This window comes from Pongo pygmaeus, chromosome 9, assembly GCF_028885625.2.
Source record: "Pongo pygmaeus isolate AG05252 chromosome 9, NHGRI_mPonPyg2-v2.0_pri, whole genome shotgun sequence".
In the NCBI taxonomy this organism is placed as follows: domain Eukaryota; kingdom Metazoa; phylum Chordata; class Mammalia; order Primates; family Hominidae; genus Pongo; species Pongo pygmaeus.
Window position 1 is genome coordinate 13,721,668 of NC_072382.2, and position 14,357 is coordinate 13,736,024.

Below are 14,357 nucleotides of genomic sequence, written 5' to 3' on the forward strand. Positions count from 1 at the left end.
CACAACAGAAAATACATATTTATTATAAAATAAAGTTCGTTTCATAAAGAGAGTAGAAAAATAACACTATGAGCTACTAAAAAAGTTCTGGAACTCAGTCTCCGAGGATTGGAGTGAGAGGCTTTCGCATCACTCTGGAAACCCACCAACATGAGGCTCTCCGTGCTCATGTGGGACAGGTATGGCACAGCTCATACAGGAAGCATGTGGCTCAGGTCCTGCTTGAAGTCCAAGGAGCCTAGATGGTCCACACGAGATGCTCTGGCCACGGTGATCAAGGAGGAGAACTTGAGGTCAGCAGGTGACTGGTTCTGAGAAGGGGCAGGATGGGAATAACCTTGCCCCTCCCTATACTGGAGTGTAGAAGAGTCTCTTGGGCTGATGGTCCTGGTTTAGAAGATGGTACCCACTGGCCTTATGCTGAGTTGCTTACCCAAATGTCTGTGCTGAAGAAAAGCCACACAGCCTTTCTCAGGACAGCTTGCCCCACCAATTCTCACTGGTATGGCTATAGTACCAGAAGCAATATGTGTGGTGTCAGCATGATGGGCTGCTGGCTGAAATTCTGTACTTCAAATCCTGTCCATACTGACGGCAGAAAGAAAGAAAATGTTAAAAGACCAGTGAATGAGAGCAGCTGGCCTCGACCGTTCTATATTCTAAGCCTCCTGTCCCCAAAGAATAAGGTGAGTATCTTCCCTGAGTGGGAAACGATCTACCTACCCTAAACAGGAAAGGCAGTCCCATAGCCACCCCTTCCTCCCTCTAGGAAAAAGTCTTCTAGATCCCTTAGGCTTCAGAAGAATACTGAACCCCTCCCTGGGATGGGAGCCCAACCCTCTAGTGATGAGAAATGGTCCCTCAGCAGCAGTACCTGGAGAAAGCGGCCAAGGTGAGCACCTCAAGTAAAAGCTCTGAGGCACAGAAGAAGAGCGAGATGCCGTTCATGATGGCTTCCAGGCGGAGTACGTAGGTCTGCAGCAGCAGGTAATAGGAGGCCATCATGGCAGATGGGAAGGTCAAGGCCACGCTAATACTGAGTGGCATCTTTCGCTGGCAGAGGTTTCCCTTTGTACCTGTCAGACACAGCCCATGGAGTCATCTCCAAATGGTCTGCTTTTCCTGGCCCAGGGGAAAGGCGTGGGAGATGTGATGGAATGGCAAGGCACAAAAAATGATCCTGAGTGGGGGTGTGCAGATTTATAAATGGGGTCCCACTGTACTAAAAGTTTGAGGCTTAGGAGAGTTATAAGATTAAAGTCACTTAATCCAGAGGTCCTGCTTCCAGTCTGGTTCCCACTCAAGGGACAATGGGATCTTTATTTGGGAAAAACAAAATTTTTAATTATAAAAATAATATATAATCATTTTAAAATTTTCAATGGCCGGGCGCAGTGGCTCACGCCTGTAATCCCAGCGCTTTGGGAGGCCAAGGCAGGTGGATCACAAGGTCAGGAGATCGAGACCATCCTGGCTAACATGGTGAAACCCCGTCTCTACTAAAAATACAAAAAAATTAGCCAGGTGTGGTGGTGGGCGCCTGTAGTCCCAGCTACTCGGGAGGCTGAGGCAGGAGAACGGTGTGAACCTGGGAGGTGGAGCTTGCAGTGAGCAGAGATCACGCCACTGCACTCCAGCCTGGGGAACAAAGCGAGACTCCATCTCAAAAAAAAAAAAAATTTCAACACAGAAAATAATTTTTGAGACTATAGAAAGTGAAAGGCCTCCATGTCCCTACACCTGAAGATTATTAGAGAATGATGTGTATTGTTTCAGATTTTTTATATGTATATATTCACATATTACTATTTATTATAAAAATAGAAGCATACTCTACATCCTGTTTTGCAACTTATTTTTCCCCCACAAACATTTTTCCACACACATAGCTACCTTAATTTTTTTTTTTTTTTTTTTTTAGATAGTGTTTAATTCTGTCACCCAGGCTGGAATGCAATTGCATCATCATAGCTCGCTGCAGCCTCGAACCCCTGGGCTGAAGGGATCTTCCCACTATAGGTACACGTCACTACGCCCAGCTAATTTTTTTTTTTTTTTTTTTGAGACGGAGTTTCTTGTCACCCAGGCTGGAGTGCAATGGAGCGATCTCGGCTCACTTCACCCTCCACCTCCCAGGTACAAGCGATTATCCTGCCTCAGCCTCCCAAGTAGCTAGGATTACAGGTGCCCGCCACCATGCCCAGCTGATTTTCGTATTTTTTAGTAGAGACAGGATTTCACCATGTTGGCCAGGCTGGTCACGAACTCCTGACCTCAGGCAATCCACTCGCCTCGGCCTCCCACAGTGCTAAGATTACAGGCGTGAGCCACTGCACCTGGCCTTAACTGTTCTTTTTTATTTTTTAATGTTTTTTAATTTTTTGAGACGGAGTCTAGCTCTCTCGCCAGGCTGGAGTGCAGTGGTGCGATCTCGGCTCAATGCAACTTCCGCCTCCCGTGCTCAAGTGATTCTCCTGCCTCACCCTCCCAAGTAGCTGGGATTACAGGCACGTGCCACCACACCCAGCTAATTTTTGTATTTTTAGTAGAGACGGGGTTTCATCATGTTGGCCAGGATGGTCTCGATCTCCTGAACTCGTGATCTGCCTGCCCCAGCCTCCCAAAGTGCTGGGATTACAGGCAATGAGCCACCATGCCCAACAACCGTTCTTTTTTAATGGTTATATAGAAGTCTGTTGAATCAGTGCCGTAACTTATTTAACAATCCCATATGGACAGATGTTTAGTTTGTTTATAGTGTTTTGATGTTACCAAATTTTTGGCAATAAACATTCTATCTTCGCATATCTGTGGAATTTTTTTTTTTAAATCTAGTTTTAGAAGTGAAATTGTTGGGGCTAAGAGTAAAATATTACACAGTAATAACTATTACCAAAGAGTTGTACTAAATTAAATTACCACAAAAGCGTATAACAACCTGTTCCCCACACCCTAATACTGGGTGTTATAAATCTTTCTTTGCCAGTCTGATGGGTAAAAAATGTTACTTTGTTTCAATTTGATTTTTATTAGCGAGTTTGAGCATCTTGTCAAGTTTTACTGGTTCTCTGTAATTATTTTTACATGAACTGCCTATTAATGTCCCTTACCAATTTTTTTTTTTTTTTTTGAGTCTCACTTTGTCACCCAGGCTAGAGTGCAGTGGGCGATCTTGGCTCACTGCAACCTCCGCCTCCTGGGTTCAAGCGATTCTCCTGCCTCAGCCTCCCGAGTAGCCGGGATTACAGGTGCACGCCACCACACCCGGCTAATTTTTGTATTTTTAGTAGAGACGGCCACCATGTTGGCCAAGCTGGTCTCGAACTCTTCACCTCAAATGATCCACCCGCCTCAGCCTCCCAAAGTGCTGGGATTACAGGCGTGAGCCACTGCGCCCAGCCAATTTTTAAAGTTATTTTGTCTTTTCCTTAGTGATTTATGTGAGCCTTCTTTTATCCTTTCTTATATGTTGCAAGTAATTTTGTTCCTAACTTTGTGCTTTAACGTTGATTTCAGGGATGACATATTCTAACAAATAAGGGTTTTGCCCTGTATTTCTGGGGTTATAAAACTTGTCCTACAGGCCAGGCATGTTGGCTCATGCCTGTAATCCCAGCACCTTGGGGAGGCCAAGGCAGGAAGATTGCTTGAGGCCAGGAGTTTCAGACCAGCCTGGGCAACGAGGCAAGACACTGTCTCTACAAAAAACACAAAATTAGCCAGGCATGATGTCACACACCTGTGGTCCCAGCTACTCAGGAGGCTGAAGTTGGAGGACTGCTTGAGCTCAGGGCTTCAAGGCTACTGTGAGCTATGATCGTACCACTGTACTCTAGCCTAGGTGACAGAATGAGACCCTGTCTCAAATAAATAAATGTTTAAAAAACAAAATCTGGCCAGGTGTGATGGCTCACACCTATAATCCCAGCACTTTGGGAGGCCAAGGCGGGTGGATCATGAGGTCAGGAGATCGAGACCATCCTAGCCAACATGGTGAAACTCCATCTCTACTAAAAATACAAAAACTTGCTGGGCATGGTGGCAGGCGCCTGCAGTCCCAGCTACTCAGGAGGCTGAGGCAGGAGAATCGCTTGAACCCGGGAGGCGGAGGCTGCAGTGAGCCAAGATCGTGCCACTGCACTCCAGCCTGGGTGACACAGCGAGACTCTGTCTCCAAAAAAAAAAAAAAAAAAAAAATCCGGCCGGGCGCGGTGGCTCACGCCTGTAATCCCAGCACTTTGGGAGGCCCAGGCGGGCGGATCACGAGGTCAGGAAATCGAGACCTTCCTGGCTAACACGGTGAAACTCCGTCTCTACCAAAAATAAAAAAAAATTAGCCAGGCATGGTGGTGGGCGCCTGTAATCCCAGCTACTCAGGAGGCTGAGGCAGGAGAATGGTGTGAACCCAGGAGGTGGAGCTTGCAGTAAGGCCAGATGGTGCCACTGCACTCCAGCCCGGGCGACAGGGCGAGACTCCATCTCTCAAAAAAAAAAAAAAAAAATCCGACCAGGTACAGTGGCCCACATTTGTAATCCCACCACGTTGGGAGGCCGACGCGGGCAGATCACAAAGTCAAGAGATCGAGACCATCCTGGCCAACATGGTGAAACCCCGTCTCTATTAAAAATACAAAAATTAGCTGGGAGCAGTGGTGCACGCCTGTAGTCCCAGCTACTCGGGAGGCTGAGGCAAGAGAATCGCTTGATCCCAGGAGGCAGAGGTTGCAGTGATCCGAGATCGTGCCATTGCACTCCAGCCTGGGGACACAGCGAGACTCTATCTCAAAAAAAAAAAAAAAAAATCCTAGAGATCCTTATTCAGAGAATTGTTAGGGATCTTAGTACTGATCTGTGCAGGATACACTGCCTGCCCTGACATGGAGTTACAACTGAACCTATTCCCCTAAGAATACTAGTGAGAAGAACCAAGCACTCTTCTTGCAGTTAGGCAGCTGGGAAGGAATCATCTAATATCCCATTCTATTGCCCATCTCTAGCCTTACAGAGCAACAAACAGGTAAATCTTGACCCAATGTATGAAGCAGCAACTTGAAACTGCAGAGAGGGAGTAATGGGATGTACAGATCCAGTCTCTGATAGTCAACCTAGGTTATGTACTTTTCTTGTTAATCAAGTTACAGATACCAGCTTGTCTCATAAAGACTGGAAGTATTCTCTGGATAACACTCACCAAAAAACAGGCGAATTACTTCAATTCCAAGATAAAGGAGGAGCATCACCACATCCAGTACTAGGTTAGCTGTTGGATATGGTAGCAGGACACCTGCCAATACAAAAGCCAGAGTTTGCAAACAGCATATAACAGCACCCACAAGAACTGCCACACACACGGGAAAAAAGAGGACATCAGCCTCAGCTTTCCATGAACTAGTTAGTGAGATGTGGGCATTATTACAGCTGCAGGATACATAAACTCACAATGCGACTCAGGCTCATTATCATGGTGTTTTACTCGTAACTCCAAAAGTCTCTGGGGACTCCACTCTCCAAAATGATTGGATGTACATGGGTACACAGGCCACTGAATAGTTTCTAAGGGTCACCAATGGGCTTACAGTGGAGCTCAGCAAAGAGCAGTGATGTGGGCAGAGTAAGAATGGAGAAGCCCACATTTCCCAAACACAAGAAATTCTTGCTGAGGGGCTGCCTATGGAATCATACTCAAAGAAGCCATCTGATGAGGAGGCCTGCCTTGCAGCGACAAAGAACTGCAGGGGGCAGAAAAGAGCGGAAAATAAGAAGGTTCTTGGTAGGAGTTGGCTTTGAGCTGAAGTGGGGAAGGGATGCTGTCGTCAAGCCCCAAGCCTTCCTTACCTTTATACAGAAATATGAAAAGTTCCAGCAGGAAATAGGTAGCATTATACCACCCGTTCAGAAAGAACAGGATTTCCAGCGGGGTGGAGGACAACCGTTTACCTGAAAAAGGAGCACAGAGAAGTGGGATGGGCCGGAAGGCAGCTCCTTCTCTGCTCGTATGGGTTGGTGTCTAACTCTGGGGAAACTAGACGCCGCAACTAATGGGACCGGCCACTCAGGGGCACTTCTGGTTGCTGAAAATGAGGGGGCGAGGGTACGGGGGTGGGAGTGGAGGGGGCTTCCCTCGTTTCCCAGGAATCACGGTGAAACTCGACTCTTCGGCTTCAGGAATAAAAGTCAAGAGGTAACTCGCAGCTGACAGACATCTCAAAGATCTCACTCTGTCATTATTTGGGAGGGGAAGTTGGGGCGCGGAGACCAACAGATTCGCACCTGAGCCAGCCTAGAAGTGGCCCAACCAAGGATCTGCGTTTATTTGAGTCGCGCACCTTGAGACCTTCAGGCACCCAAGGTGGGCGGGACCACGGAAGCCGGCTTTGGACCAGGGAGGCGCGACGTCCCTAACGCTAGAGAATGGACGGTTTAGGTCAAGCTCTGGGACAGAGGTGGGAGGGAGGGACCGAAGGGAAAGGGACCAGCGACTCACACACCTCCGGAATCTCACCTCGCGGCGCCATCTTCAGTCCCCGTGGCAGCATACGCTGCCACAGCGGCTCCCGGAGCAGCGCGGTGCTGCCGGAAACAGGGACGGAGCGGCCTGGGTTTCCGGCCCCTCTGCCCGCCCGCAACACTCTGTGGTCACCCGGAGCGGAACGAGCTCGGGCCTGGCCGCAAATGGCCCTCGCTCGTATGTCTCCTCTCCAGACCTAAGGGATAACAGTGACCACCCACGACGCCGTCGTCTGCAGGACCTCGGGGGTGTGGGGGAGGACCTTGGAGGCTCTCGGGCTACCGGGCGTTGGGCGGAAGTGGCCAATTGTGATGGTGTTACCAGGAGATTGGCAAATAGGTCCTACTCCCACGATTCTCTTTTTTCAACGGAAGACAAGAAACGGTGTGAGCGACGGATCTCTGCAGATGCGGGGTGGAGTTAGCATTGGTCTTTTCTGCGGCCGATTTACCTACCAGGTAGAGACACGAGGGAAATAGAGCGTCCTTTCCAGGCACACACATAAATAAAATGAAACGAGTCACCACGCGATCCATAAAGTGGTGCAGTGGGAGCTGAGAGGACAAAGTGCTCCCAGGTGGAAATCTAAGTTTCCAAGAGACGGCCTGTGAGCTGGGCTTCGGATTTGCAGCGGTAAAAGTGTGTTGCTGGCAGGGCTTAGTGGCTCACGCCTGTAATCCCAGCACTTTGGGAGGCCGAGGTGATGGATCACCTGAGGTCAGGAGTTCGAAATCAGCCTGGCCAACATGGCGAAATCCCGTCTCTACTAAAAATACAAAAACTAGCCGGGCGTAGTGGCACGCGCCAGTAGTTCCAGCTACTTGGGAGGCTGAGGTAGGAGAATCGCTCGAACCCAGGAAGGGAGTTGCAGTGAGCCGAGATCGCGCCACCGCACTCCAGCCTGGGCGACAGTGCGGTGTCAATCTCTATGCCAGGACAGGTGGATCATGAGGTCAGGACTGCCAGGACTGCCAGTGTAATGTTGACTGTAAGTGGTGATGATGGATGGCCTTGTCTTGTTCCTAACCTCAGGGGAAGCACTCAATATCTCACCATTAAATGGTGGCTATAGATATTTTTTGTAGATACTGTTTATCAGATTAAGAAAGGCCCTTATTATCCTAGTTTGCTAAAAGGCTTATGATATATTTTATTAAGTGTGTTCTCTTAATCTGTTGAGAGGACTGTATGATTTTTCTCCTTTATTCTGCTAATATGAATTACGTTGATTTTCAGAGGTATGACCAACCATGTCTTCCTGGAAAAAATAAAAAACCCATTTGCTTATGATACTGTACAGAAAAAAACTTAACATAGCAGACCTGAGGCTGCTGTCTTTGGAGAGGCCCAACTGCAAGGTTGACCCTTGCCTGGCGTAAGGGAACTTGGCTTTTGAGAGTATTCCCACCAGTTTAAAGTGGCTCACAGTGCCTAAACTTTACAAACAATGTGGCTTATGCTAAATAGCTGTTATCCTTCTCAGAGTCTGGAGTTTTGAAACATGTTAGGCAGAGGGTGCCTTCATGATCAGCTCCCAGTAAAAACCTTGGGGGCCAGGTCCAGTGGCTCATGCCTGTAATCCCAGCAATTTGGAAAGCTGAGGCAGGAGGATCAATAGAGCTCAGGAGTTCAAGACCAGCCAAGACAACACAGTGAGACCCTGTCTCTACCCAAACAAAAAAATTTAGCCAGGCACGGTGGTGCACACCTGTAGTCCCGGTTACTTCGGAGGCTGAGGCAGGAAGATTGCTTGAGCCCAAGAGGTAGAGGGAAGAGGCTGCAGTGAACCATAACTGTCTAAAAAAAATAAAAATAAAAAAAATAAAACTTGGACCCTGAGTCTCAAGTGAGCTTTCCTGGTAGACAACGTTGCACATATGTTATCAGAATTTGTTGCTGGAGGAATGATGAATGTCTTGTGTGATTCCCCCTGGGAGAGGCCTCTTGGAAGCGTGCTGCTGGTTTCTCGTTGACTGTGCCTTATGTATCTTTTCCCTTTGTTGACCTTGCTTTGTATTTCACTATAATAGATCAGAGGCATCAATACACCTGTATGCTGGGTCCCATAAGTCCTTATAGCAAATCTTCCAACCTGGGTGTGATCTCGGAGACCCCTGACACAGATATGTTATCCTTTTTATATGTCACTGGATTTCATTTGCTAATTTTGTTCAGGTTTTACATATGTTCACGAGAGAGATTGGTCTGTAATTTAACTTTGTCAAGGACCTTGTCAAGGGTGGATATAAGGTTAAGGTGGCTTCATCAAATAAAGCGAGAGGTGTTTCTTCTTTTTCTATTCTCTGGAAGAGATAGTGTAAGCTAGGTAATATTTCTTCTTCAAATATTTGAAAGAATACACTGATGAAGCCATCTAAACCTAAAATTTTCTGCGGGGGGAAGTTTAAAATAATGAAATCCCTGTACTATATATAAGAACATTCAGATTTTCTACTTCTCGAGTAAGGTTTGGGTGAATTTGTGTTTGGGTAAACCTTGAGTAAGGTTTGGGTAAATCATTTTGTATAGATTTCCAGATGTATCGGCGTGAAGGCTTTCATAACATTCCTCAATACTTTTTTTTTCTGTATTATAAGTCAGCAGTCAGGCTGGGCGCAGTGGCTCATACCTGTAATCCCAGCACTTTGGGAGACCAAGGCAGGTGGATCACTTGAGGTCAGGAGTTCAAGACAGCTTGGCCAACATGGTGAAACCCCATTTCTGCTAAAAATACAAAAAAATTAGCCAGGTGTGGTGGCACATGCCTGTAGTCCCAGCTACTTGGGAGGCTGAGGCAGGAGAATTGCTTGAATCCAGGAGGTGGAGGTTGCAGTGAGCCAAGATCATGCCACTGCACTCCAGCCTGGCAACAGAGCAAGACTCTGTCTAAAAAATAATAATAACTAATTAATTTTTAAAAATTAAAAAAGTCACCAGGCAATCCTTAAGTATTACTTAATGGATGTAAGAACTGCAGTGATGTCCCTTTTCTTTCATATTTTTTTCTTCAATAGTTTTGATAGGCGTTTATCAATTTTATTAACGTTTTATTTTTGTTTTTTATTTTTTTTATGAGACAGGATCTCGCTCTATCGCCCAGGCTGCAGTGCAGTGGCACGATCTTGGCTCACTGCAACCTCTGCCTCCCGGGCTCAAGCAATTATTGTGCCTCAGCCTCCCAAGTAGCTGGGACTACAGGCTTGCACCACCACACCTGGCTAATTTTTTTTTTTTTTTTTTTTTTTTTTTTTTTTTTTTTTGAGACGGAGTCTCACTCTGTCACCCAGGCTGGAGTGCAGTGGCACAATCTCGGCTCACTGCAAGCTCCACCTCCCGGGTTCACACCATTCTCCTGCCTCACCCTCCCGAGTAGCTGGGACTACAGGCGCCCGCCACCATACCTGGCTAATTTTTTTTGCATTTTTAGTAGAGACGGGGTTTCACCGTGTTAGCCAGGATGGTCTCGATCTCCTGACCTCATGATCCACCTGCTTTGGCCTCCCAAAGTGCTGGGATTACAGGCATGAGGCACCGCTCCCTGCCTTTTTTTTGTATTTTTAGTAGCGACGGGGTTTTGTCATGTTGCCCAGGCTGGTCTCAAACTGGTGAGCTCAGGCAGTCTACCTGCCTCAACCTCCCAAAGTGCTAGGATTACAGGCATGAGCCACCATGCCTGGTTTATCATTATTATTATTTTTTTTATTTTTTATTTTTTTGAGATGGAGTCTTGCTGTGTCACCCAGGATAGAGTGCAGTGGTGTGATCTCGGCTTACTGCAACCTCTGCCTCCCGAGTTCAAGCAATTCTCCTACCTCAGCCTCCCGAGTAGCTAGGATTACAGGCGCCCGCCACTGCGCCAGGCTAGTTTTTGTTTAGTAGAGATGGGGTTTCACCATGTTGGCCAGGCTGGTCTCAAACTCCTGACCTCATGATCCACTCACCTCGGCCTCCCAAAGTGCTAGGATTACAGATGTGAGCCACCACGCCCAGCCTTATTAATTTTTTTAAAAACAGCTTTTGACTTTCTTTTTCTTCAATGTATATTTGTTTTCTATTTTACAAATTTCTGCTCTTTATAATTTCCTTCTTCTTACTTTCTTTAGATTTTTTGTTTTCTTTTGTTTTTGTTTTTCTTGAGACAGAGTCTGATTCTGTTGCCCAGGCTGGAGTGCAGTGGTGCAATCTCAGCTCACTGCAGCCTCCACCTCCTGGGTTCAATGGAATTCTCCTGTCTTAGCCTCCCAAGTAGCTGAGATTGCAGGTGTGTGCCACCACACCCGGCTAATTTTTGTATTTTTAGTGGAGATGAAGTTTCACTATGTTGCCCAGGCTGATCTCGAACTCTCGACCTCAAGTGATCTACCTGCGTCAGCCTCCCAAAGTGCTGGGATTACAGGCGTGAGCCACTGCGCCCAGCCGGGTTCAAAGTGTTTTCTAATTTCCCTTATGATTTCTTCTTCGACCCATGGGCTATTTGTAAGTGTATTTTATTTTATTTATTTTATTTTAAGACAGAGTCTCTGTCGCCCACGCTGCGGTGCAATGGTGCGATCTTGGCTCACTGCCACCTCTGCCTTGCAGGCTCAAGCTATTCTCATGCATCAGCCTCCCGAGTAGCTGGGGCTACAGGTGCGCGCCACCACGCCCGGCTAATTTTTGTATTTTTAGTAGAGATGGGGTTTTGCCATGTTGCCCAAGCTGGTCTGGAATTCCTGAGCTCAAGTGATCCGCCCATGTCGGCCTCCCAAAGTGTTGAGATTACAAGCGTGAGCCACCACGCCCGGCCTTATTTAATTTCTGAATATTTAGTGGTTTCCTAGTATGGCAGTTATCAACACATTGCCTCAGCTCCAGATTCACTCTCAGTACCTGTTCTGTTCCATGATAACCAGATCGATGCTAAGCATTTATCCCTTACGTGAGTACAGTGTTAAGCTTTGTCAGCAGAGGGCACTAGAGGGCTATTGCAGAAACAAAGAGGCTCTCCCGGGTTCCAGTGTGCAGCCTTCGGATTTTTCGAAGGAAACCATGGATGTCAACTATGACCGTGATTAGTTACAAAAATGATCAATTACAAAAACGAGGACTGTAGCAGCGATGCATATCCTTCTTTGCTTCTTACATGCATGTGTTTATTTGTATGTACTGACCATGTCTTTTTTTGGTCTCCCTTTGTTATTTTATGTGCAAATTGTTGGAGGTCAGCTTTACAATCTAGTTTTTAGGTAATAGACTGTTTAATGGGATCATAACAAATTTGTGGAGTAATCTAGCCAGCTATGGATACAGCGACTGTTTGGACTGTATGTCTTATCATTTGGGGGAAGGCTGAGAACTTCACTTTTAGAAAGGAGATATCTTGTTAGTAGGAATGTAGCTACTAAGGGAGTTCAAAATTTGTGTAAAGAGTGCATATGGTAGTGGCGTAGCCGGAAGAATGGTTTCTGCCAGTTACCTATTTTTTGCCTCTCAGCTTCATTATTTACCCTTCAGTGTCTGTTAAGCGATAATAACTGGACTCGAAGCATTTCTCCCTACAATGAGTACAATGTTAGGCCTTGTCAGCAGAGGACGCTAGAAGACATTGCAGGAAGGAAAGGGCTTATCTTCTGGTTCCAGTGCGCTCCCGCTAGGGGCCTTGCTCCATCGTCCATCAGCAGGGCACGCTTTGGGAGATCTGCTGGTGTTCCGCTCCAGCTGCACACCCAAAGCCGGCACTCCCTTGGCAACTTTGCCGATCTGGTCTAGGCCCCATGACCAACTTGCTGTGGACTCCCTGTCATGGTTGCCGCTTACTCCAGGCCTTCCACCTGGGGCAGCTCCCTAATTCTGTGCACCTGCCGCCGTGTCTTGGCTTACCTGTGCCATGGATGGTTTTCCCCAAAGCCTTCCAGGCATGGACAATGTGCGGTCAAGGCTGTGCCCCAACTTCCTCTGTGCGTCTGCTCACCAATCTGAGTTCTCGTGCATCCCAGAGGGTTGATTCCCATCCTCCATACCCTGTGTGGACACCGTGCAGTCCAAGCACATAGGGCATTCCAGCTCTTTTGATGCATCTGTCTGACAGCTGGGGCTCACCTGCGACCTGGAAGGTTGTTTCCTAGGGGCCTCCCAATGTGGGTGCTATGTGCCCTGGGCAGGTGGTGTCCCCAAGTGCTCTGAGCATCAGCCTACCAGCCTTAGCTTGCTTTTGGCCTGGAGGGTTGTTTCTTGCCTGGCAACTGTGAACCAGCTCTGGCCTGGGCTAATCAGTGAACTTCACCACCACCCAGTGAGTGGCATGCAGTGAAGTCTGAACCCCTGCCTTGGGGGTGGGGACCCTACTGAGTTTGCCCTTCCTTGGGTACTTTCCTCTTTACTTCCTTATAATTCCTCTCTTATTATAGTTTAATACTTTTTTACTTTTTCTTTTTTTTTTTTCATCTTTTTGAGGCAGGGTCTTGCTCTGTTGCCCAGGGCTGGAGTGCAGTGCTGCAGTCATAGCTCACTGCAGCCTCGACCTCCTGGGCTCAAGCAATCCTCCTGCCTCAGCCTCCCAAGTAGCTAGGACTACAGGCAATGTCACCATGCCTAGCTAATTTTTTCTTTTTAATAGAGACAAGGTCTTGCTGTACTGTCCAGCCTGGTCTCAAACTCCTGGTCTCAAGTGATCCTCCTGCTTCAGCCTCCCTGAGTGCTGGGATCAGCTGGGCATAGTGACTCACTCCTGTAATCCCAGCATTTTGGGAGGCTGAGGCATGGGGATCAGTTGAGGTCAGGAGTTCGAGATCATTCTGGCCAACATGGTGAAACCCCGTCTCTACTAGAAATACAAAATAAACAGGAGTGGTGGCACATGCCTGTAATCCCAGCACTTTGGGAGGCCGAAGTGGGATGATTGCTTTAGTTGCTTGAGGCCAGGAGTTTGAGACCAGCCTGGTCAACATAGCGAGACCTTCATCTTACTAAAACGAAAAAATAGAAAAAAATTAAAAATAATCTTTATGTTTACCTAAATACTATCATCTTCTTTTTTTTTTTTTTTTTTTGAGATGGAGTCTCACTCTGTCGCCCAGGTTGGAGTGCAGTGTCGAGGTTTCAGCTCACTGCAACCTCCACTTCCCGGGATCAAGTGATTTTCCTGCCTCTGCCTCCCGAGTAGCTGGGATTATAGGCATGTGCCACCGCGCCCAGCTAATTTTTGTATTTTTAGTAGAGACAGGGTTTCTCCATGTTGGCCAGGCTGGTCTCCAACTCCTGACCTCAGGTGATCCGCTTCGGCCTCCCAAAATGCTGGAATTACAGGCGTGAGCCACCGTGCCTGGCCTATCTTTTGTTTGTTTTGAGACAGAGTTCAGGCTGGAGTGCAGTGGTGTGATCTCAACTCACTGCAACTTCTGCTTCCTGGGTTCAAGTGATTCTCCCTCTGCAGCCTCCCGAGTAGCTGGGATTACAGGCATGGGCCACCATGCCTGGCTAATTTTTTTGTGTGTTTTTAGTAGAGACAGGGTTTTGCCATGTTGGTCAAGCTGGTCTCGAACTCCTGACCTCAAGTGATTCACCTGCCTTGGCCTACCAAAGTGCTGGGATTACAGATGTGAGCCACTGTGCCCCGCCTTAATGTTTCTTATAGTGCAGCACTAATTCTCTTAGTTTTCTTTTATTTGAAAATGTTTTTATTTCAGCTTCATTTTTTTTTTAATTTTTTAATTTTGTTTTATTTTTAGTAGAGATGGGGTTTCACTATATTGGCCAAAGTGATCCTGAACTCCTGACCTCAGGTGATTCACCCACCTCGGCCTCCCAAAGTGCTGGGATTATAGGCATGAGCCACCGCACCCAGCCCGAGGTTGCCTGTCTTTTAATTTAC

At 47.2% G+C, this 14,357-nt stretch overlaps 1 protein-coding gene across 2 annotated transcripts; it reads right to left on the reverse strand.

The window, feature by feature from the left end:
- TMEM216 (transmembrane protein 216) lies at window positions 1-8,174 on the reverse strand. 2 transcript variants are annotated; one of them, XM_054441418.2, is made up of 5 exons: window positions 6,503-8,174; window positions 5,836-5,937; window positions 5,192-5,284; window positions 875-1,076; window positions 1-588 (listed from the first exon to the last, which is right to left on the reverse strand). In XM_054441418.2, the coding sequence occupies exons 1-5, from the start codon at window positions 6,534-6,536 to the stop codon at window positions 573-575; spliced, it is 447 nt and encodes a 148-aa protein (XP_054297393.1). In that variant the 5' UTR covers window positions 6,537-8,174; the 3' UTR covers window positions 1-572. The 2 variants fall into 2 exon arrangements, with proteins under 2 accessions (XP_054297393.1, XP_054297394.1); XM_054441419.2 differs by having other exon boundaries at window positions 6,489-8,174.
- Between the last annotated feature and the right edge of the window lie 6,183 nt (window positions 8,175-14,357).

What these genes read in the sequence shown, in the direction of transcription:
- TMEM216 (XM_054441418.2), bottom strand. Translation starts at nt 6,536, where the DNA reads ATGCTGCCACGGGGACTGAAGATGGCGCCGCGAG. An exon ending in TTTCATATTTCTGTATAAAG is followed by an intron (nt 5,285 to 5,835) that starts GTAAGGAAGGCT and finishes TTGTATTGGCAG; the next exon opens with GTGTCCTGCTACCATATCCA. An exon ending in AGTAATTCGCCTGTTTTTTG is followed by an intron (nt 1,077 to 5,191) that starts GTGAGTGTTATC and finishes TGTGTCTGACAG; the next exon opens with GTACAAAGGGAAACCTCTGC.